This window comes from Crotalus tigris, unplaced genomic scaffold (assembly GCF_016545835.1).
Source record: "Crotalus tigris isolate CLP2741 ecotype Arizona unplaced genomic scaffold, ASM1654583v1 scf7180000018172.2679963, whole genome shotgun sequence".
Lineage (NCBI taxonomy): Eukaryota > Metazoa > Chordata > Lepidosauria > Squamata > Viperidae > Crotalus > Crotalus tigris.
In genome coordinates this window covers 2,306,621-2,330,384 of record NW_024096864.1, presented here as the reverse complement: position 1 = coordinate 2,330,384, position 23,764 = coordinate 2,306,621, and the positions used below count along the sequence as shown (strand labels likewise).

The following is a 23,764-nucleotide window of genomic DNA, read 5'->3' as shown; positions in this document are numbered from 1 at the left end:
TTCTGGGAACTGAAGCCCACAAGTCATAAAGTCTTAAGGTTGCCAAATTTGGAGACCCTGGCTGTGCAGATCAGAAGTTCTTCTCTAAAAGTTACTCCAAGGGTTATCATTGTCAACACAACAGGAAGGAGAAAGAAATGGATCATTAAACCTATTTGATCTATTTGATTTGACACTCTTAAAAGTTGCCAAGGTTGAGGACCCCTGCTCTAAGCCACACTGCTGGTCTGAGCTAGGAAAAATAAATGCCATGCAATTTAAAAAAAAAAATGCATTTTTTTTTTATCCTTTATTGTAAAACCAACTGGGTAAGCCAGCTGGCTGGCCAGGGCTAGTCTCAAAAAGGAGCAAAAGTCAAATTGGCATCAATTCTCTGAACCGCTGGTGTCGCCCTTCTCCTCCTTGGCTTCCATTAAGCTGCTCTCATCAATGTTCTCCAGCGAGGAGGCGTGTTGGAGGGAGAGTTCAGACAGGGGCATGGTGGGAAGGAGGCTTTGCTCCGGATGCAGCCAAGGTTTTTTGCCTGCGTTGTGTTGCTGCTTCCAGGAGGGATACTTCAGACAAGCTTTGTACATCTTCTTCATAAGCTGAAGCGTGGGAAAGGAAGAAGAGAAAAGGACCTGGGTCAGGATAATAAAGAGAAGACGGGAACTACGAGCACAAAGCTTGCAAGTCCATTCTCTCTCTCACACAGTGTTCTTGGCAGGTAATGTAGACAAAACCACAATTCCACTACGCTCCACCTGCTATTTCAAAGTTAAGGCTTAGGCCAGGGGTAGGCAACCTTGGCTCTTTTATGACTCGTGGACTTCAACTCCCAGAATTCCTGAGCCAGCCATACTGAGGGGAAAGAGAGAGGTTTCCAAGCTGAGCCATGCTGGCTGAGTAATTCTGGAAGTTGAAGTCCATGAGTCATAAAAGAGCCAAGGTTGCCTACCCCTGGTCTAGGAGGCTCACCGTTTAGAACAGGAGGACTTAGGACAGGGGTAGGCAACCTTGGCTCTTTTATGACTCGTGGACTTCAACTCCCAGAATTCCTCAGCCTAGCATGGCTCAGCTTGGAAACCTCTCCCTTTCCCCTCAGCATAGCTGGCTCAGGAATTCTGGGAATTGAAGTCTACGAGTCATAAAAGAGCCAAGGTTGCCTACCCTTATCCTAGGACGAAGATTAAGAGCAGAGGTCTTCAAACTTGGCCCTTTTATGACTCGTGGACTTCAACTCCCAGAATTCCTGAGCCAGCTATGCTGAGGGGAAAGGGAGAGGTTTCCAAGCTGAGCCATGCCGGTTCAGGAATTCTGGGAATTGAAGTCCATGAGTCATAAAAGAGCCAAGGTTGTGTACCCCTAGTCTAGGAGGCTCACCGTTTAGAACAGGAGAACTTCTTAGGCACTGAAACTCAGACTGGACTAGGACCTCCACGGTCCCTTCCAACTCTGTTATTTTTGTTACCACCCTCTCCTCCTCCTCCTCCTCTTCCTTCTCCCAGATTTCCCATCACCTTTTATCGTGTTTTTTTAAAAATTTGGAAACAGGGAGAAATTATTTCAATTTTTTTTCTCAATTCTGTTGTTGTTCTCTTTGTCTCTGCGGCTGTTGTTGTTCCATTTTCATAAGAATCTAAATTTAAATGAAGTCCTTCATCCCACACCTAAATGACAAAATGTGCCTGCCTACGTGCAAGGAGGTGTTAAAATGAGATATAAGCAAAAGGTCAGGCTCAAAACAAGCATTCTTAAAGGAGAGTATTTTATATTAACATATTAAGAAGCTGTGAATATAAATGATATCCAACCAGGAATCTTTCGGAATTTCAGTTGGTAGTTAAGTGTACCGAGAAGGGAAAGATCGGATAAAATAAAAGCAGATGTCAATGTGGGGGCCCCATCACTGGAGGTTTTTAAGACGAGATTGGACAACCATTTATCTGAAATGGTGTAGGGTCTCCTGCTTGAGTTGGGGGTTGGACTAGATGACCTCCAAGGTCCCTTCCAGCTCTGTTATTCTGCTATTCCTTTGTCAGCTGCTAACAGGATCTGTTTGGGGAATAGAAAGGCTCAAATGCCAGTTGAGTGATATGTCTCCAACCCCATAGTTTTAGGCAGTTTGGACAAGCCAGGAAAAAAAAGAAGTGCCCTCCGTGCCTTCTTTGCTTTTTATGTCTTTTGTAAAACTTCTAATGAAACTTACATATAAAAAGAAAAGTTGTTTGGAAAGGCTTGTGTGAGTCCCCCCCCCCCAAGCTAGTCACAGCAGTGGGAATACTTCCGTTGTTGATCCTTTACAAATCTGCCTCCATTTCTTACCTTTGCTCTAGTTGCCAACCAATCTTTCAACCCTAACCTTGCCCCCCCCCACCCCGAGATAAATGCAACCTGTATCTTTCCGTTACCTGGCCTCATTTAAATCAATATTAATCAAACTATTCTCCAAAGCGCCTGAAGGCAGGACAAGGAGCAACGGGTGGAAACTAACCAAAGAGAGAAGCAATCTAGAACTAAGGAGAAACTTCCTGATAGTGAAAATAATTAACCAGTGGAACTCCTTGCCTCCAGAAGCGGTGAATGCTCCAACACTGGAAGTTTTCAAGAAGAGACTGGACAGCCATTTGTCCAAAATGGTATAGGGTTTCCTGCCTGAGCAGGGGGTTGGATTCGATGACCTCCAAGGTCCCTTTCAACTTTATCATTATTATTATTATTAATACAGTTCTGGGAAAGCCACCATGACTCATGCTGAGAAACGGCTCAGCCCAACAGGTGAGGCCTCACTCACCTTTGGTGCCAGGTACTGAGAAGCTTTGTTCACAACCCACTTGGGCAGGGATCCTAGGTCGGAGAAGAGATGGAAAATACATTCGGATTCAATCAAGTTTAATTTCATCCTCATCCCAACCAGTCCTTTCCCCCCCCACCTTGAACATGTCCACCCCTTTGGTACAATGACCGCTCAGCTCTCCCCTCAAATTAAATTCCTCTAAGAAGAAAATTTGCAGAAGAGGGCAAAACCAGACAGGAAGAAAGCATGACAAAAGACACTAGGACAGTGATGGCGAATCTTTTAGAGACCGAGTGCCCAAACTGCAACCCAAAACCCACTTATGTATCGTTGGGTGCCAGGTGGGTGTGGCCCATTGGATGGGTGTGGCCCATTGGATGGGCGTGGCTGCAGTGGTAACGGCAGACTGGGTGGGACTAAAAAGTTCAATCAATCAATTCCAACTTTGCAAGATCTTTTTTTTTCCCTGCGAGAAGTTGAAATTGATTGAAGCTTTTTTTAGGCAGCGGAGGCCTAAAGCAAAAAGGTTTTATAAAACCCAGCTGAAGGCCTAGGACTGGGGCGATGGCGTGCATGCCCACAGAGAAGGCTCTGCGTGCCGCCTCTGGCACCTGTGCCATAGGTTCGCCACCACTGCACTAGGAAGAATTGGGTGGTGAACAGAAGCCAGAGCAGATAAGGAAAGTGAAAGGAGAAAGCATGAAAAGAGCACGCATTTCTAGGAAAGAGCTTTTGAGGAGAGGAACCCTGAAATAAGCTAGGAACTGTTGCTGGACTTCAAACCCTGACACATACAAAGTGTTTTGGGTGGAGGGGCTGTCCAGCACTCAAAGCCTCTTTGCTTGCTGGTCCCTCTAAATAATTCCTGCACCAAAAGAGGATTCATAAAGACTTGGGAGGACAACTACAATGAAATAAACAATTGTTGACAGAACCCAAAAGTGATTTTTTTTTCCAGGAGGCAACTGGACTGTCTTGTGTTTCTTCTGAAGATGTTTCGCTTCTCATCCAAGAAGCTTCTTCAGCTCTGACTAGATGAGACAGAATGTCCTCTGCAGAACATGCTCAGGAGGAAGAAACACATTTGCAGAGACCCTGGACAAGGGGGGACAGGACAGCAGGGTTCCAATATCTCAGGGGCTGCCACAAAGAAGAGGGAGTCAAGCTATTCTCCAAAGCCTCTGAAGGCAGGACAAGAAGCAACGGGTGGAAACTAATCAAGGAGAGAAGCAACCTAGAACTAAGGAGAAACTTCCTGACAGTTAGAACAATTAACCAGTGGAACAACCTCCCTCCAGAAGTGGTGAATGCTCCAACACTGGAAGTTTTTAAGAAGAGACTGGTCAGCCATTTGTCTGAAATGGTATAAGGCTTCCTGCCTGAGCAGGGGGGTTGGACTTGATGACCTCCAAGGTCCCTTCCAACTTTATTATTATTATTAACCCGGCCTTGCCTGGGATGGGGGTAAGAGAATTGTTCTGGGCCCCACCCAATTTGGTAGGGGATCATGGATTTACATTCAGAGCAGTGAAAAAAATAATCCATTCAATACAACCCAGAATTACAAAATAATCCATTCAATACAACGAGAGCCCCCGCCATAGGAAATTAAAAAAAAAAAGTGCTTTGATGGTAAAATGGATGGCTTATACCTTGAATAAAATAAATAAATAAATACATAAATAAATAATAAGAACAACTGCAACAAACATTGTGCCTTCAAATCTCAAGGATTGGGGCCAGAACTAAGGTACGCAAACTTTACTTGACATCCAGGTGTTCATTTGTAGATTAGGTCTCTCCTTATGCTAATTTCTTGAAATCTAACACGCTTCCCACACTTGTTCGACACCTCCTGCCACATGGAGGTAGCTGTAGCTGTTGTATTTGTAGCAGTTAACTGATAAGCTTCCCACACTGAATGATTGGGCGGTGGGATGGGAGTGGGTGGGTGGATGGAAGGGGCTCTGACTCAAGACAGTAATAGCAATAGGATTTAATCTTACATACAGCCCAATAGTGCTTAACAGCAGTCTCTGGGCAGTTTACAATGTGTTATTTGCATATTGCCCCCCAATAATCTGGGCCCTTGTTTTACCAACCTCGGAAGGATGGAAGGCTGAGTCAACCTTGAGCTGGTCAGGATCGAACTCCTGGCTGTGAACAAGGTTTGCCTGCAACATTGCAGTTTACCCACTGTGCCACCAGGGGTCCTGCTCCAGAATTTGGAAGGGTTGACCAAGCAATCTTCAGGACAATATAAGCAGCTCAAGATCTGGTTTTGAAGCCAATTAGATGATCATGCACGTATGATTCAGTTTACCTTGGCACGGCTCTGTTTGAAGTGGCCCTCATTCAAGGCTACCTCCTGTTAACAGCCGATTATTTCAATTTAAATCTGTGGTGCCCATCTGTCCTGAACTGTGAGGAGCGCAGCGCTGGCTCCAAAGCACCTTTCCTGTTTCAGATCCAAATAAATGCAACATCTGTCTCTAAAAAGGGTCCTTACCTTTTGGGTCTACCTGGGCCAAATAAGTCAAGCAGCAACTGCTGGGTCCAGTTGGTTGCACCAGGTATCCAGCTAAGAGAGACACAGCTCTTATGAGATCCTTGCGGGGAGGGTATTTCTACACAAAAGAAAGGCGAACAATGAGTTGGGGTTGAGTTTTGGGTCTGAGCCTTTGAACAAGTCCCTCCATTAACTGAACTGATGTTGTAGGTGTTGGCCTGCAAAGCCAACATTGACCATTATAGAGTCTGTTGTGGAAGAAAAGCACACCTACTACTGTGCTTCTCTGAAAATAAGAGCCAACCGGCTCTTTTTCAGGACGCTCGTAAGATAAGCCCCACCCCCAAAATAAGCCCCAGTTAAGATAGTCAGCCAGACAAACGCACTTAGTACCCTATTTCCCTGAAAATAAGACCTAACCGGAAAATAAGCCCTAATGCATCTTTTGGAGGCAAAAACTAATATAAGAGCCGGTCTTATTTTGGGGAAAACATGGTAGCAGAGGGCAGCTCAACTTCCAGTGCTAAACTCACACTGTGCTGGTTTCTCACAACCCACCAAATCCAGGTTAAGAACCTGTGTCACACAGCATGCCATGCCTAAACAATAGGATGATTTAGGCTAAACCAGGGGTAGGCAATGTTGGCTCTTTTATGACTCGTGGACTTCAACTCCCAGAATTCCCGAGCCAGCCTGGCTCAGCTTGGAAACCTCTCCCTTTCCCCTCAGCATGGCTGGCTCAGGAATTCTGGGAGTTGAAGTCCACGAGTCATAAAGGGGCCAAGTTTGAAGACCCCTGCTCTTAATCTTTGTCCTAGGATAGGGGTAGGCAACCTTGGCTCTTTTATGACTTGTGGACTTCAACTCCCAGAATTCCTGAGCCAGCATGAGGGAACTATGGCCCCCTCATGACTGGTGGACTTCAACTCCCAGAATTCCTGAGCCAGCCATGCTGAGGGGAAAGGGAGAGGCTTCCAAGCTGAGCCAGGCTGGCTCAGGAATTCTGGGAGTTGAAGTCCACGAGTCATAAAAGAGCCAAGGTGCCCTACCCCTGGACTAAGCCAAGGGTATGTTCCCACAATGTGGCGACAACCAAAGCTACTAGGCCCATTTTAGTCTAGTGGGTACCACATTGTGCAAATCATGCTGTGTACAGGTAGTCCTCAATTTGCAACAGTTCATTTAGTGGCCGTTCGAAGTTACAACGGCGCTGAAAAAAGGGACATGACCGTTTTTCACCCTTATGACTGTCGTAGCCTCCCCAGAGTCATGTGATCAAAATTCGGACGCTTGGCAACTGGTTCACATTTATGACGGTCGCAGTGCCCCGGGGTCACGTGATCCCCTTTGGCGACCTTCTGACGAGCCAAGTCCATGGGGAAGCCCGATTCGCTTAAGAACCAGGCAACTGCAGTGGTTCGCTTAACAACTGTGGCAAGAAAAATCGTAAAATGGGGCAAAACCCACTTAGCAACAGAAATTTCGGGCTCCATTGTGGTCTTAAGTTGAGGACTACCTGTAAGCCACTCAGAAAGGTACCAGTTTGTTTTGGTTCACTTACCTGGTGCTTGACAGAGAAATTGAGGATTACATATGACTTATCCAAGATTCTCCAAGACCTCAAGGTGACAACATCTCTGTTCTTTAAAGGTTTCGGGCACTTCCCTAGTCAGGAAGATAGAGAAGGTGCATCAGTTTGATAGGCAGGGATTTAAACCAATAGAAAAAAAAAGGGGGGGGGTAAACCTAATTTAAATTACAGAAACGCAGAGCTGGAAAGGAGCACAAGGTCCATTCAATCGTACCGCTCTGCAAAACTCAATGAAGAGTGTTTGGCCTTTTCTTTATGTATCTGAGCACAATTTTCACGCTTCCCTCAAGTTCTCGTTTTCCTCAGGCTGAACTCCTCCAATTCCTTCCGCCTGTCCTCAAGCAGGCCCTCAGGCCCTTGCATCACCTTTGCTGCCTGCTTCTAAACCCTCTCTCTCACCTGTTAATAACCTTCTGGGTCTGCGGTACCCAGGGCTATAATTCTGCAAGGTTAATCTTTTATATCATCCAGGTGAGCCTTGCCAACCCGAGGCCTCGCTGGCATGTGCTGGCATTGCTATGTCAGGAATGTCCCAATTTGCATGCCAGCTTACCTAGCGAATTGGCAAGCTGCTCTGACAGGCCTGGATACCATCAGGTGATCACTGCTTTGGTGTTAATTGCGAAGTCGTGTCCGACCCATCGCGACCCCATGGACAACGTTCCTCCAGGCCTTCCTGTCTTCTACCATCTTCTGGAGTCCATTTAAGCTCACGCCTACTGCTTCAGTGACTCCATCCAGCCCCCTCCTTCTCTGTCGTCTCCTTCTTCTATTGCCCTCCATCTTTCCCAGCATTAGGCTCTTCTCCAGGGAGTCCTTCCTTCTCATTAGGTGGCCAAAGTTACTTGAGTTTCAACTTCAGGATCTGGACTTCTAAAGAGCAGTCGGGGTTGATCTCCTCTAGGACTGACTGGTTTGATTGCCTTGCAGTCCAGGGGACTCGCAGGAGTCTTCTCCAGAAGCTATAATTTGATATTTTCAACTCAGAATTGGAACCCTGCTATCATGTCTCCTCTAATCCTTCTTTTCATTAGACTTGTTGTTGTTAGTTGCGAAGTCATGTCCGACCCATCGCGGCCCCATGGACAATGTTCCTCCAGGCCTTCTTGTCCTCTACCATCTTCTGGAGTCCATTGAAGCTCACGCCTCCTGCTTCAGTGACTCCATCCAGCCACCTCATTCTCTGTCGTCCCTTTCTTCTATTGCCCTCAATCTTTCCCAGCATTAGGCCCTGCTACATACAATGAATTCTATTTTATCCTCCTCCTTAGGGAGAGACCAAAAGCTTTGGAAGAATTCTGCAACCCCTTGCCTTTACACATTGCAATGTTTAGGAATTAGGATTTTAAAAAATAAATAAATTCAAAAGCCATTCAGCATGCACTGATTTATCTATCTCAGCCCAGCCCACCTCGTTGGGCTGTCGTTGTGAAGAAAATGGGAGGCGGAAGGTAAATCAGGTGTGTTGGCTGCCTTGAGTTATTTATAATAAAGATGGAGTAAAAATTCTAATAAATCAAGCTGCATAAAACTACCCGTAAAGGTAGTTGGACCCATTATTCATGGAATCAGAACAAAGACGGGAAACCAGGTAATCCTTGACTTATAACCACAACTGGAACCAGCATTTCCATGGCTAAGCCAAATGGTGGTTTAGTGAGTCGTGCCTGATTTTATGACCTCTTTTGCGAATCGCGACAATTGTTCAGTAAATCATGCAATCATTATAAATGCATCCCACTTTCCCACATGGGTTTCACTTGTTGGAAGGCAACTGGGAAGTTTGCAAACGGTGGTCACGTGATCCCAGGATGATGCAACCATAGCAAAGAGGCCGGCTGCCAATTTTGGTCACGTAACCCATGAGGATGCTGTGACAGCCGTGTGAGGATCAGTTGCAAGTTACTTTTTTAAAAAAGCCAACATAACTTCAAACAAGCGTTCAATGCTTTTTTTCAGGAGGCAACTGGACTTTGTTTTTTTTTTCTTCAAAGACGTTTCGCTTCTCATCCAAGAAGCTTCTTCAGCTCTGACTGGATGGTGGCGAATGGAAGGATTCAGTCAAGAGCTGAAGAAGCTTCTTGGATGAGAGGTGAAACGTCTTCAAAGAAAAACAAGACAGTCCAGTTTGGTTCCTGAAAAAGCACCTTTGGGACAACCGTGATCTGGATGACCGAGAATCTCCATAGACCAGGGGTCTTCAACCTTGGCAATTTTAAGACTCGTGGACTTCAACTCCCAGAATTCCTCAGCCAGCCATGCTGAGGATAAAGGGAAAGGTTTCCAAGCTGAGCCCTGCTGGCTCAGGAATTCTGGGAGTTGGTCCATGAGTCATAAAAGAGCCAAGGTTGCCTACCCCTGGTCTAGGAGGCTCACCGTTTAGAACAGGAGGACTTAGGACAGGGGTAGGCAACCTTGGCTCTTTTATGACTCATGGACTTCAATTCCCAGAATTCCTGAGCCAGCGTAGCTCAGCTTGGAAACTTCTCCCTTTCCCCTCAGCATGGCTGGCTCAGGAGTTGGGAGTTGAAGTCCATGAGTCATAAAAGAGCCAAGGTTGCCTACCCCTGGGCTAAGCCAACGATATGTTCCCACAATGTGGCGACAACCAAAGCTACTAGCAAAGCTGGCTGAGGAATTCTGGAAATTGAAGTCCACAAGTCTTAAAGTTGCCAAGGTTGAAGACCCCTGCCATAGACATTAAATGAACCGTTCGAAGTCAAGGACTACCTGTGGAACATCAGACCTTAGGGCATTAGAAAAGATAGTAATCCTTGCGCTTGTTGTCATGAATATTCTATTTACATTAGGTTGATACCTTTCAGCTTTCAACTCAAAGCTCATAGTTACCCAGTGAGCTTCCATATCTGAGAGGAGGTCTAGAACAGGTATGTTCAACTTTGGCAATTTTAAGACTTGTGGACTTCAACTTCAAGCCTGGCTGACTGGGGAATTCTGGGAGTTGAAGTCCACAGGTCCTGAATTTGCCAAGGTTGGACACTCCTGGTCTAGACTTTGGTTTTGATCTTACCTAGCCCATCTCCTTATGTACCATATGCATATTTTGTGCATAAGTTTGCTGGTCTGGTGGGACAGCCATAAGCCACACAAAAAGCAGATGCTCTTCTCTGCCTCTCGAGAATCTGAGATATCAGCAGATATTGGCCAGTTTAGGATCTAGTGAGGTCTGGCTAAGCAGACAAGGATCCATTTCTAAAAGAGTTTGAGCAAGAACAAAGCTCTCCAACTTCTGGTATCCGATATTGAGAGATCTTCTGCCTCTAATTCCAGAAGAAATTCCAGAAGCATGTACTAAGGCCATCTCAGTCATGTCTGTGTCATCACAAAAGCCTAAATTAGCTAAATCTGGTTCCACTTTAATTATAGCATTCAGAGAACCATGTAATTTGGGGCCCAAGGCCTAAAGGCAGAGGGTCAGTTTGGGATAGTGGTTAAGGCGTCTGGCTAGAAACCTGGAGACAACGAGTTCTAGTCTTGCTTAGACACAAAGTCAGCAGGGGGATCTTGGGCCAGTCAGTCTCTCTCGACCCTAGGAAACAGGCAATGGCAAATCACTTCCAAAACACCTTGCCAAGAAAAATGGCTGAGGAATTCTGGGAGTTGAAGTCCACAAGTCATAAAAGGGCCACGTTTGAAGACCCCTGGTCTAGAAAGTTGGCAGGAGTCAAGACTGATTCAAAAGTACTAAGAAAAAAAAAAGATCTACAGATTGACAAATTTCTCCCCTAATTTGGGCAAAACTCTCTCCCGATCAAGTTTTTAACCTGGATGCCAAAAACTAAGAATCGAATCCCGCTATCTGCTTGTTAAGAACGGTATGCACCTAATATTACAAAATCTTCTAGCTCCTTACTCACAAGAATAGTATCCCACATCAGCGTTGTCAGAGAGCCGGGCAATCTCATGGGTTTCAATAACATTTAAGTCCCACTTTTTCCGGTATTCGGTGTCATGTAGGACATCAAATACGGTCTCAGCTGATACATCCGGCATGTTCACACAGCCCTGTGATCAAAGGAGAGGCAATGTTAGAATAGTCAGTCAGCTGTTCTAGGTTGGGTCCATGGTCTTTTTTTAAAAATATGTTTTATTGATTTTTAACACAATCACCTTAATATTTGGTAAACAGCATGTTGTCTGGGTTAGTATTTTAAAAAAACAATCAATAACAATTAATTTCTATAATTCTATAGTTCATATAATGGCTTTGCTTGATTTTTTCTTCTTCCAATAATGCTCTCTTTTGCCAACCTTAAATTAATAGTTATTATTGAATAAATGACAATTAAATATAGACATTTTTCTCATGTTTCTGCAAATGGTCTTGTATATCTCGAGTTCTGCCCCTATAATTTCTCTAGTATCACCAGGGTTATTACACAGAGGCTCTCACAGACATTATGGGGGTGTAAACCGCACACAAATAAATCACAGGAGCCGTGGTGGCACATTGGTTAGAATGCGGTATTGCAGGCTAACTCTGCCTACTGTCAGGAGTTCGATCTTTTCTAGGGAGCCTTAAATGTAAAACAGGAATATTGTACAACAATATGGTAAAACAAGAGGCATGGTGGCGCAGTAGTTAAAATGTAGAATTGCAGGCTAATTCTGCCAACTGCCAGCAGTTTGATCCTGACTTGCTCAAGGTTGACTCAGCCTTCCGTCCTTCTGAGGTCGGTAAAATGAGGACCCAGATTGTTGGGGGCAAGAGGCTGACTCCATAAACCACTTAGAGAGGGCTGTAAAGCACCGTGAAGTGGCATATAAGTCTAAGTGTTATTGCTACCTTTCTGCTCTCAGATGTGGCAAAACTGATCAATCTATGTATCAAAATGTTTTATTCATTTATCAGAATATAAAATACAAAGGAAAAATGAAAATAATGGGAGCTGGAGAGGAGAAAAGGAAAAAAGAGAAAGTATAGGGTAGAAGGGGAAAAAGAAAGGCATTGACTTCCACTCTTTTTAGCACAGTAATAGACAATAACATTACAACCTCAACTGTTTACTTTTATACAATAATACATACGAGCCGTTTCTATAACAACAAATCTACCATCAGCAAAACCAAAACCAGAGTTTCAATTTTTCATGAAAAGTGATCAATCTAAAGATTGGCCTTGAAAGAGAAAAACTAACAAGATCAGTGGCGACTTATAGTTTTATCCTCTGTTCGGTTTGGAGAGCTTTGACTCACATTCGGAATCAAAGGAGGCGGGGAAGGATTATTCCCATATTTCTTGGTTTAAATATTTGAAAGATATCTTGCGTTTTTGTGCATTTTAATGTCGATGGCTGCCTGGAGTGTTCCATTAACAGGGAAAAAAATAGCCCAAGATGTTAATTGGAAGAAAGAATAATAAAAGGTCCACGTTGTGGGCTTTCAGAATAGACTTTAGAAGCAATAAAAGTTTGGTTGGCAAGTGTGGTTAATGACTGCTGCAGGAATAAACCCAGAAAACATTCCAATGTAATGATTCCTAACACACAATCTAGGAAAACAACAGGTTGGATTGGATGCATGAGGTGACCTTGTGAGATCCAGTGTAAGTCACCTGAATAAACTAGGTAGCTGTGAAAATGCCTTCTATCCTTTAACAAACGAATGTTGGCAACCCATGTCTCTCTCTGCAACTTGGCATACTCTGGATAATTTCTGCCTCCGAAATAAATAGAAAATACTTGTAGCTCTGGTTTCAGATTTTGACAGGGGTTTGTTCTCCAAGCTTGCTTCAGTTCAGTTTCTGAACTTTTCGTTACCAGACTAAGTAACATCAACAGGATTTCCTTGTCCTGTTCCTCTTGGAACAGCCTCTTGGGAAAGCCCAGGGAAATCATCAAAACAATTAAAAAACCGAAAATTAGAATATTTCGGACATGTGATGCGACACCCAGAAAAATACGGCATACTCCATTTAATCCTCCAGGGAAAGATGGAAGGCAAACGAGGTCCAGGCAGAAGAAGAACATTGTGGCTTCAAAATCTCTGGTTTGAACAAAACTCAGCAGCCCTTTTTCGTGCGGCTGCTGATAAAAACAGGATCGCCAACATGATCGCCAACATCCGATAACGGATATGGCACAAGAAGAAGAAGAATACTCTTTAGCTTATATATGTCTTGTGTGCCAATGTGGTTCGGCAAACTTGGAGAGCAAATCACCCCCAATTTCTACCTCCTCCTATAAGCCACCAGCAATCTTCTTTTAGGCATTACAACATACTATAATATTTTTATATCCAAGTGTAGTACAAGACCTATTTTTCTCCACCTGGTGAGGTAGGTTCAGCTGACAGAGCAGAGCTTCCTCTTCTTAAGGAACAACTTGGAGCTGAATTCTTCTTCCCAACCCAGTACCATCAACACTGGACCGCACGGGTTCCCATGACGATAATGGAGAGCTATACAGGTTGTCCTCGACTTACAAGAGTTCATGTGGTGACCGTTCGAAGTTACAACAGCACTGAAAAAAGTGACTTATGACTGTTTTTCACACTTTCGACTGTGATCATCATGTGATCAAAATTCGGACGCTTGGCAACTGCTTCATATTTATGACGGTCGCAATGTCCCAGGGTCACGCGATCCCCTTTTGCAAACTTCTGACAAGCAAAGTCAATGGGGAAGCCAGATTTGCTTAACACTGTACTGCTAACTTAAGCACTGCAATGGTTCACTTGACAACTTTGGCAAGAAATGGGGCAAAACCCACTTAGCAACTGTCTTGCTTAACAACAGAAATGTTGGGCTCAATTGTGACTGCAAGTCACAGGCTAGCTAGCTGTAATCCTGTACATTTGGAGGGCTTCAGATGGAAGAAAACAATGCTCCCTAGGGACATATGTATTCCCTCGTTTTATGTGTAATGTGACAGTTAGATTTCCTGCTCCGGACACCTCTAATACAATTAAAATTGTATTTTAATTATGAACTGTTCTTTAAAAGAGTCAGTTTCTACATCTGAAATGCATTAATATTTCTCTTTTTTCTTGAAAAAGCATAAGGTTATGGATGCAATTTTTTGCTCACGGCCATATTTCTATTCCCACACCAGCTTGGCTCTTTTATTTATCTTATCTAGAGAAAGAATTGAACTCAGCTTTCCTCATTGTTGGTTCAATTTTCTACCCGCAATGGTAGGATTCCCACCCTTAATTTTTGCCTTTTTGACCTGGCCTGTTTCTAATGAAAAAGGAGCAGCTTCTCCTATCATTTCTCTTCTTTCAGACAAACTAGGAGCTCCGTGCTTCTTTGTAAATCATTGATCTGTTGGCCAACTTCCTGGTTGGCTAGTAAAACAATGACTTTGTCTGGCTTCAGAGCAAGTGACAAATCCTATATTCTCCATGGATTACTCAACAACCCGGGATATCATGTCCTATCAAGGACATTTCCCATTAGGCTCACCTAATTATAATCTAAAAAGAATTCAAGAGCAACAATGGAAAGGTGGAATAATTCCCTTCTTTGTGGAATTATTAGGATTAGAAACCAGCAAAAGGGGAATTTTTATGGCAGAGGCAATCTATGACTTTCTGCTTTCTGAACGATGTCTTTTCTGCCACAGACATTTTTTTACTGAATTTTCCTGTAAATCCAGTATAAGTGAACACGGGAAGATTAGGAAATTGGAGGCTTAACAGGCTCTGCTTGTTACAGCCGTGCAAAAATCTGGATGCCAAGAGTTCAAAACATGTGCAGAGAATGTATCCAGAAACCCTCCTCCCCAAATCCAACCCATCTCATCCCAATTATGAGAGTTCAGAAAGACACATCTGCTTATGGTACCCCTAGTCATACGATGTGGTCTTGTCTTGCTTTCAAATCCTAGCATAAGCAGGTAGTACTTTATTTTAATTCATTTAGTGACCGTTGGGAGTTACAACGGCAGTGAAAAAAGGTGACTTATAATCGTGTTTCACACCTGTGACCGTTGCACCATCCCCGTGGTCACATGATTTACTTTGGGATGCTTGACAACTGACTCACATTTATGGTCGCAGTGCCCCAGATCACGTGATCCCCCTTTGCAACCAGATCCCCTTAACAACCATGTTACTAATTTAAAAACAGCAGTAATTCACTTAAAGGTAGTGAGAAAAGTCATAAAATGGGGCAAAACTCACTTAACAATCTTGGAAAAAAACCCAGACTAGATATAAATGTGATGTCAAGCTCTATTTCTAAAATATGGACTGCATCCTTGTGTGAGGATTTTTGGAAAAGCATCAGACTGAATTCTATATTTGTATTAGGTATACATTATATTTTCCCCTTTGTGTTAGATTGAGTGTATTTTAACTACCCACAATGAAGAACTGAAGAAGTTTCTTGGATGAGAAACAAAAAGTTTTCAAGGAAAAAAAAAAGTCCAGTGGCCTTTTGAAAAAGCATCTTTGGGATACCCATAATATACGGAGATTCTCTTCTCAGTGTGTAATTGCTACTGTATTTTTTTCCTGTTGTAGTTGTTTGCATTTCACCGTGAAAATTATTTATTTAACAAGCATAAAATTCCTCCTAACAGGTAGAATGTGCACCCCTATCCTTACTCAAAACCCTGCCTTAACTTCCAAATTGATCTCTCTGTATAGCTCCACTACCGATAAGAAACAATGACTTTAACAGCAGCAAGAATTGTATTTGCCCAATATTGGAAAAATGAAAACTTACCAACTGAGTGAGCAGAAATGGATAGATTGACTTTAGAGATTAAAGAGAAAGAAGACTCTTTAGAACATGGGATAACTTTTACCAATGGCTAGAAAAACAGGTCAGAGAGAAAGGAATGTGATATGTAATTTTGAATATATATCAGTAAGAAGGCGGCTATGGAGTGATTAATTAATACTGCTTATGATAATTAACTACATCTATTATTGTTAAATACATGTACCCAGACAATATGCTGTTGGCTACATATTGAAAATGTTACCTGGGAAAACCCCAACCCTAATCTTAACTCAAACCTCAATCCTAATCCTGACCCCATTTTATCCCTAACTCTATAAAAACTAATAAAATTTATAGATATATAAAAAAGAAACAATGACTCTGAGAGCACGCTGCTGCTCTCTGAGCTTGTTTTCTTGCAGATGTTTCATTACCCAACTAGGTAACACCATCATTGCTGCTGCTTGCTGAAGTGCTTGATGCCCATATGTGGTACTAATAAAGGAGAATATTTGCAGCTCGGCGTTGACAGGAGAGCCCCTTGCTGCTCTCCGAGCTTGCCTTGTTCTCTTGCAGACCTTTCATTACCCGAACTAGCTAACATCATCTATGATGCCAGAAAACCACCAAGCTCAGAAAGCACCAAGGATCGCTCACTTCAATCCCGAGTTACAAATATTCTCCTTTATCGGTAACAACTTGGAAAGGAATCAATCTTAAGTTTGGGAAAACACAGCACTTTTTTAAAAAAATATAATTTCTTGAGTTTTCAAGAAAACAAGTACAGGTAATCCTCGACGTACGCCCACCACTGAGCCCAACTTTTCTGTTTTTAAGCGAGACATTGGCCAAGTGAGTTTTGCCCCATTTTACCACCTATTTTTTTTGCCACAGATGTTAAGTGCAGTTGATAAGTTAGTAACCTGGTTGTTAAGTGAATCTGGACTCTAGGATGCATGATAATTCTACTTGGTTTGCTGTCTTTGAGATGGGCTGTCCTTCAGAGTTGCAGGCCATTCTCCAAACACATCTAGAGATTACCAGATCTGGGAAATCTGACATACATTTATGGGAGGGAGGTGCATGCGTGTACAGTTTAGTCAGTAAACCATAATTTAGAGTCCCTACTAATCTTCTGAAACCTCAAAGAAAATTAGCACAGCAGAATTCACAACCCTCAATTCTTTCAACCTAACCCATCTCAAGGGTTGCTGGGAAATTAAAAGAAAAATGGGATCAATTTTGCAGTTCCAAGATTTTTTAAGTCGAGGGGAAAAAAAAATGGAATTGCTAGCCAGAAGTTCAACAGGCTGAATAACGATGAAAAGAAGCCTACCCGGCTTTATTTTCCTGCAGTTTCTTATATTGGAGTTATTGCTTCTGGTTATTTTATTTTATTTTAAAAATACAATTATATCAAACGCTCTCAAGCCCATACTGGAGAAGTTTCTCTTTTGTGTTCCAGATAATTTTTTTTCATTGAAAAAACCCCATCTTTTGAAAAGTCACGAGCCAAGGTATCTTTAGATCCTGCTGAGCAATAAGTGATGGTTGAAAAACTATATCCCAAAGGATTGTCTATATTCTGTCTTGTATTGTTGCGCTTATTTATTTTTTAATTATAAGCCACAACCTCTAATTTGGCAGCTTTATAAACTTAATAAACTGTTTTTTTTTTCCTTATTTAAAGTGCTAACAAATTATTTCCGAAACACAAGTATTGAAATAATTAAAAATCAAGTGGGCTACGAATGCCTACTTAAGCATCCTTTGTGGAAATGGTTAGGCCTTCAGAAGACACCCGCTCCCCCCAAAAAAACCTCACCCAAACAACTTAAACAACTGTTAGATAAAATTGTCCTAAACATGAGGGAGCTCTTCAAAGTTTAACCAAAACAAGCATCTTGGTTGGTAGTTGTTAAGTCTACAAAATAAGACTGTCTACCCAAGTAAAATTTAAATTAGGTTTTGGTATGTCTTGGTACCTAGTAATTTCGGCAACATTGCTGCCCAACTTCTAATTCAGAAGTATTTCCAATCATAGCCTGCTATTAGGTTAACATGAATAACTTTTGAGTTTCTTGTCAAATATAGGCGTCTGCTTCTAGCAGATATTAAAGGAGAAACTACCACCTGATCAGTACGAAGGAAAATATTTCATTGATTATATTTATTGCAGTCAGGGCTCAAGCCAAGAGGACTATATTCTTCCTTGGGGTCTGGTTCCTTTTTGATAGTCACAACTCCATGAAACTAGTTGAGTACCTCTGAGAAAGAACAATTATTATTTTTTTTAAAGTTTTTTATTTATAATACAGTTAAAACAAAAATGGACATGTGACATTCCAGAATAAATATTCCTAATAATTTGTTCCTCTTAATACATATAATTAATACATCATTCTTAATCTCTAAATAAGCTTATTCTTCTATACAATACAATTATATATACAGTTTTTTTAATTAAACTTTTTATAGTTTTAACTTCCCTGGTGCTCACTTTTATCTCGAATATGGATATACCCAGGGTTCATATTTTTAATGTTATTACCAATATACAGTTATATATATATTTCTGTCTTAACATTAGTCTGAAGCCCAAGCAGTTCTCCTTAATTCATGCCAGTAATAAAATTGGTCCCAGATTTCAAAGTAGTCTGATTCTGTCTTATCCTTCATTTCCATTGTGAGCCTATCCATTTCAGCACACGATAAAATTTTATATAAGATCTCTTCTTCTGTTGGAATTCCTTTCTTCCTCCAGTTTTGAGCATATACCAATCTAGCAGCTGTGAGAATGTGGAACATCAAATAGAATACCGTATTTGTCATATTTCTGCGTGGTTATGCCTAATAGAAAGAGTTCTGGTTTTAACTCTACCACTACCATTAAAATTTCTTCCAGCCAGTTTTTAACCTTATTCTAAAAGTCACGGGCTCGTGGGCACTCCCACCACATGTGACAGTATGTCCCAGTTGCCAATTTACATTTCCAACATTTGGAAGAAGCATTTGAACCCATTTTAGCTAATCTTATGGGTGGGAGATGCCATCTATAGAACATTTTATAGAGATTTTCTTTATAGGAAGTGGCCAGAGTCAGCTTCCTGTTTCTTACCCATAGTGAGAAAAAACAATTATTGTAGGCCAGGTCACCCTAATTGCAAAATGGGGAACTGAACTTAGCAGAATAATAGAGTTGGAAGGGACCTTGGAGGTCTTCTAGTCCAACCCCCTGCTCAAGCAGGAGACACTATACCATTTCAGATGGATGATTGTCCAATTTCTTCTTAAAAACCTCCACTGCTGGAGCATTCAGAACTTCTTAGCTAACTAGTTAACAACCCAACTAATGCATCATTTTTCCCCCCTAATTTGAGGTCCCCACATATGATGGGCCATATTCTCTTGATCCACAGTAATTCTGCTGGCTGTGGACCATGGGAGATTTGGCACAGTGCGTCTTTAGAGATGAACCTTCCATACACACACACACACACACACACACACACACACACACACACACCTGAGACACCTCCCAGCTTGCCCTGCTGAACTGAGATTCTATTCAGGACTCGATAAGAATTATGGCTTTAAAAATGTCTATGAATCTCCCCCATCCCTTTGTACTGCACTGACATCCCAAACTGGGCTGAGTACCAGTTCAGAGATATCCAAAACAAAAAGAATTAAAAGGGGAAATATATACATAAGCAGGGATGAAGTATAAATAGGAATCAAAAGAAGAAGAAAATAACAACAAAGCACCAGGAAAATTCTGCTCCTACAGCTAATTGGACTTATAAGCTTTTAATGTCAGGTTTCTGTTACATTCCTACCACACCCTGCTTCTCATTAACTTCGGTCTCCCGGAAGAGATACAGCACAGGAGGGGAGACCCCGATTTACCTCGATTCACACATGCAGGAAGGTAAAAAGCTGCCTTTGCAACTTTCCCCCGTTCTGCACTCAACTATGGCTTCCTCAATTAACCCAAGTTTGTGCATAAGCGCTCAGCTTAGCAGGAAAGGGGGTTTAGGCCAAAAGCATCACGCAGGCAAAGTCCCGAGTCCCTCCTGGATGGCTCCGCGGAGTGCTGCCCACGTGTGAACGCAAGGACGCACGCCTGGCTAACCCCTACCTCCGGCAAACATGGGAATGCCTGACACGCAACCGACCCGCAAGTATCGTTAGAAGGCAAAGAGCAAAGAGAGAGCCGGGAGACTCAGATCAGAGAGGGGGGGGTCTTTTCGGGGTGCGGGGGGGCACTTGTTGCCCCTCGCCCGCCCGCCCGCCGACACGTGTCCGTCCCCCCCCTTCCCACGGAGCCCCGGGGAGGAGCCCCGCTCACCTTCACGCGGTGCACCGCGAAGTCCCCCTGGGGAGGCAGCTGCCCCCAGACGGCGACGCCATCCCGGTTGTAGCGGCTGAGCCAGCCCAGCTCCGCCTCGCACTCCGCCTGGAAGGCGCGGAAGGCGGCTTCGTCGGGAAGGCGGACGGGCTCCATGCCGCCGGAGAAGCCCAGGTGCGCCCAGGTGAGCCCAGGTGGGCGGAGAGCAGCGGCAGGTGCGGCGCCCGGGCAGGTGGCGAGGCGCGCCCTTCCTTCCTTCCGTGCAGGGAGCCGAGATCAGCGGCGGCGGCGGCGCCGAGGCTTCTCCCGGCCGCCCAGGACGCCTGCGAGGCTCCCCGGGCGAGAGAGGCGAGCGCGGGGCGGCCAGGTGAGCCGCTTCTGCCGCAGCCGCTGATTGGCCGCGCCCGGGAGGGAGCGCCCGCCTCCTCCTGCCGGGGCTCCGCCGCTGGGGAGGCGCTGATCCCCTCCGCCCCCGCGCCCCTCCGGCGAGCTTGCCCAGGGCGGCCGGCCAGCCAGCCAGCAAAGGGCTCCGGCGGGGACTGTTGGGACGCGACCGCTCCGCCGGGCACGTTCCGGGATGGAAGCCCCCGCGCCGCCCCCTCCCCGCCCGGCGCGCTGCAACGTCTGCACCCGCCTCGCGCTGGGCAGGGGGGAGTAGGAGAGACCGTCAGCACATCAAAGTTTGGAAAACTGAACCAGAAACATTTTTTTCTGAAGGAAAAAGGAGAGTGGGAAAGCGGGACCATTAAAAAGTTGTAAAAAAAAAGAGAGCCTTAAAGGGGGGGGATATATATTCGAAATAGCTATTCCATTCTCCCTTAGTTCGAAATAGCTATTCCATTCTCCCTTAATTCTTTGTTAGCAATCCAAATTTTATGAGAGAGAGCGAGGGAGGATATATATATATATATATATATAGTTCGAAATACCTTAATTCTTTGTTAGCAATCCAAATTTTATGAGAGAGAGTGTCAGCATAGCTGACTCGGGAATTCTGGGAGTTGACGTCCATGAGTCATAAAAGAGCCGAGGTTGCCTACCCCTGCATGAGGGGTAGACTTGCAAGAAAACAAGTAAGATCAGAGACTACCCAATTCTTTTAAAACAGGCAAGATTATCTGGCGGCAGAGTTTATTTCATGGAAGCATCCCAGAGGTAAAGCAACTCTCTTCACTCGAAATATAACTTTCAGAACAAGGGTTGTCAAGTGAAGAGGCTCGTTGCTTTCTTTTGTTTCTTCTTTAGCTTCCATTAAAAAGTGGGGATGAAAATTGTCCATTTGCCTTTTAATAAATTTTGTGATCTGGAAAAAAAATATTGCTAGATTCCTGAATTCTTGCCACTGCAGACTAAGGTAGCTTTTTTTCTCTTTTAATATGTGCTTGACAGCCTATCACCCAAAGTTGGAAGCGAGCATTACCGGATGCAGAGTTTCCCTAAAAATCCATCACAGCGACACTAAAACTGTGGTGAACTGAATTTATTTAGTGTGATACACAGTTGCAGTCTGACAGTCAATATTCATATATCAAGAGTCACTTAGTTGGCTAACAGCTAGGAGACAGCAGACCCCGAGACACACACTCAAGTATTATACACAATCACAGAGAAGGCAGGGGAAAGCGAACAGTGTCGTTCACAAGGTTATTTCCCCCCAACCGCCATCCTGACCCACAAACATTTATGCTTTTTTTCCTATTTTTTCTTTTACTTTTTTTTTTTTTTTAAATCCCTAATCTCCAGAGAGTAGTTTTCCAGTGCATCTTCGAAGAACACCACGACAGCAGTGGCTGGAGGAGAAAGGGAGGGCAGCAGCCCCAGTTAACCGCGGAGAAAGGGACAGACACGTGACAGGACACTGCCAATTCCCACACAACAGGGAGTATATATCTTTCTCTAGATCTATATATAGTTTATCTACACAGGTGGGGAACAGGCCTTTGCAAAGGGGGTTCGCCTTCGAAATCCAGGGAGCCAAGCTTTGCAAGGCTGGCTGATTCTGATGGAGAGGAAAAGAGATACACACGGGCAACCTGGGTTCAGATAAAAGGCATGTGAGAAGATGCCCGAGGCTTCGCACATCGAAGAAGCGAATTGAAATAGCAGCAGCAGCAGCAGCCAAGTGTCGGAAGAGGTCAGTGGTGCTTTCAGAATTGGGGATAATCCAACGCACTTACCTCTTCCAAGGTTTCAAGAGGGCAGACTGCTGAGCAGAAGCCTTCAAAGGCAGCAAAAAATGCTGGAATGTTGAGCAATGCGAAGCCTCGGTGCCAGGGGCTAAGAGGCTGGCCCTACAAGTACTCAATTTCTAAGTGCAAGGAGCAGCGCGGGCAGTCAGTAGACCTGTTGTCTGGTTTTCCCAATTCCAAAACAAGAGGATGGAGATCCTATGGAGATCCTCAAGTCATCCAGATCACGGTTATCTCAAAGGTGCTTTTTCAAGAGGCCACTGGATCAGAACGATGAAGCTTCTTGGACAAAAAGCAAAATGTCTTCTTCCTCAAGGGAAAAAAAAAACATAGTTCAGTGGCCTCTGGAAAAAGCACCTTTGAGACAAGAGAGCGGAGTCCTGGAAGAGGGTGATGCGTAGACGTCTAATGCAAATATTCAACAGCATCTGCCGGACTGTTGTCCTCCTTTATGCACGAGGCTTCCAGATTTGGGGAGTAGCGGCAAAAACACCCAAGGGCAAGAAAAAAGCCACCAACTCACTGCAGTATTGACCAACTGAAACCTCCTCCGGCTCATCTCCGTGGAAAACCTGATTTCTCAAGCAAGAGAGTGAGTTTGAGCCTTCTTCCGAGTTATTTTAGGATGCATTTTGCAGAAACCGTGGCCATGGCAGTACTGCTTGGGTAAAGATAAGCATCAGTTGATGGAAAGTGTTTCCCGTTTGGTGGTTTCCTGCGAACTTAAGGGAACAACTCGACTGTGCTGCCCAGGACTCTGACAGAAGTGGGTGAGGCCAAGGAGCAGGAGGGCATTTTAGACAAAGAAGAAAATAAATCGTTTGCAGCTCAGCCCCTGGGAAGGAATCACATGCCAGAAATTGAACCAGGAGGACATTTTGTGAGAGTGAGGGAGACCAAGGAAATCCTCAGATGGGGGAAAGGAAATGCTTAGGCTGGGCTGATAGGCAGAACTCATTTTAGATAATCCTTTCTGCTTCTAATCCCTCATTTTGGGGGTCTTCAAACTTGGCAACTTTAAGACTTGTGGACTTCAACTCCCAGAATTCCTCAGCCAGCCCTGGCTGGCTGAGGAATTCTGGGAGTTGAAGTCCACAAGTCTTAAAGTTGCCAAGTTTGAAGACCCCCGCTCAAATTCTTTCAGAAGAGGATAAAAATTACTTTAGCTCCAGGAGAGCTCAGCCCATGTTAAGCAGAAAAAGCAAGGAAAATCACAGAAGACCACATCTTGCGTTACTATCCTTCCATCACAGATTACGTCAAAAGAAAACGGTTAACATCATCTTATCATCCCCAATCTCAATGAGTTATATACTTGTATCACCTCAGCACCCAGTCGTAAAATTACAGACACAAAGATCTTTATAAATTATCCTCAAAAGCAAGCCCAGCACAACAGGACCCATTCTCCAGAGTACCGTTTAGACGGGTCAGATTGCAATTCCCATAATCCTTTCTTTCAAAACGACAAATCTCAACAATCTCCAGCCTATACCATCGTTTCTCAAGCCCAGCAAATTTAAAATGGGTGGAATTCTCAAGGTTAAGCAAGACTGGCTTATACTGCCAGTAGCCATATGGATTAGGAATTCAAGAGCCGTAATTCAGGAAGGCTGTTCTACGAGAGGACAATCACACTGAGACAAACAGGGCCGC

At 43.9% G+C, this 23,764-nt stretch overlaps 1 protein-coding gene across 1 annotated transcript; it reads right to left on the bottom strand.

Moving 5' to 3' along the window:
- Window positions 1-270: 270 nt before the first annotated feature.
- LOC120310389 (START domain-containing protein 10-like) lies at window positions 271-20,345 on the bottom strand. The gene is made up of 6 exons (XM_039348755.1): window positions 19,920-20,345; window positions 10,755-10,902; window positions 6,847-6,950; window positions 5,286-5,403; window positions 2,774-2,826; window positions 271-587 (listed from the first exon to the last, which is right to left on the bottom strand). The coding sequence occupies exons 1-6, from the start codon at window positions 20,073-20,075 to the stop codon at window positions 366-368; spliced, it is 801 nt and encodes a 266-aa protein (XP_039204689.1). The 5' UTR covers window positions 20,076-20,345; the 3' UTR covers window positions 271-365.
- Between the last annotated feature and the right edge of the window lie 3,419 nt (window positions 20,346-23,764).

What these genes read in the sequence shown, in the direction of transcription:
- LOC120310389 (XM_039348755.1), bottom strand. Translation starts at nt 20,075, where the DNA reads ATGGAGCCCGTCCGCCTTCCCGACGAAGCCGCCTTCCGCGCCTTCCAG. An exon ending in TCGCGGTGCACCGCGTGAAG is followed by an intron (nt 10,903 to 19,919) that starts GTGAGCGGGGCT and finishes CTTTGATCACAG; the next exon opens with GGCTGTGTGAACATGCCGGA. An exon ending in ATTTCTCTGTCAAGCACCAG is followed by an intron (nt 5,404 to 6,846) that starts GTAAGTGAACCA and finishes TCTTTTGTGTAG; the next exon opens with AAATACCCTCCCCGCAAGGA.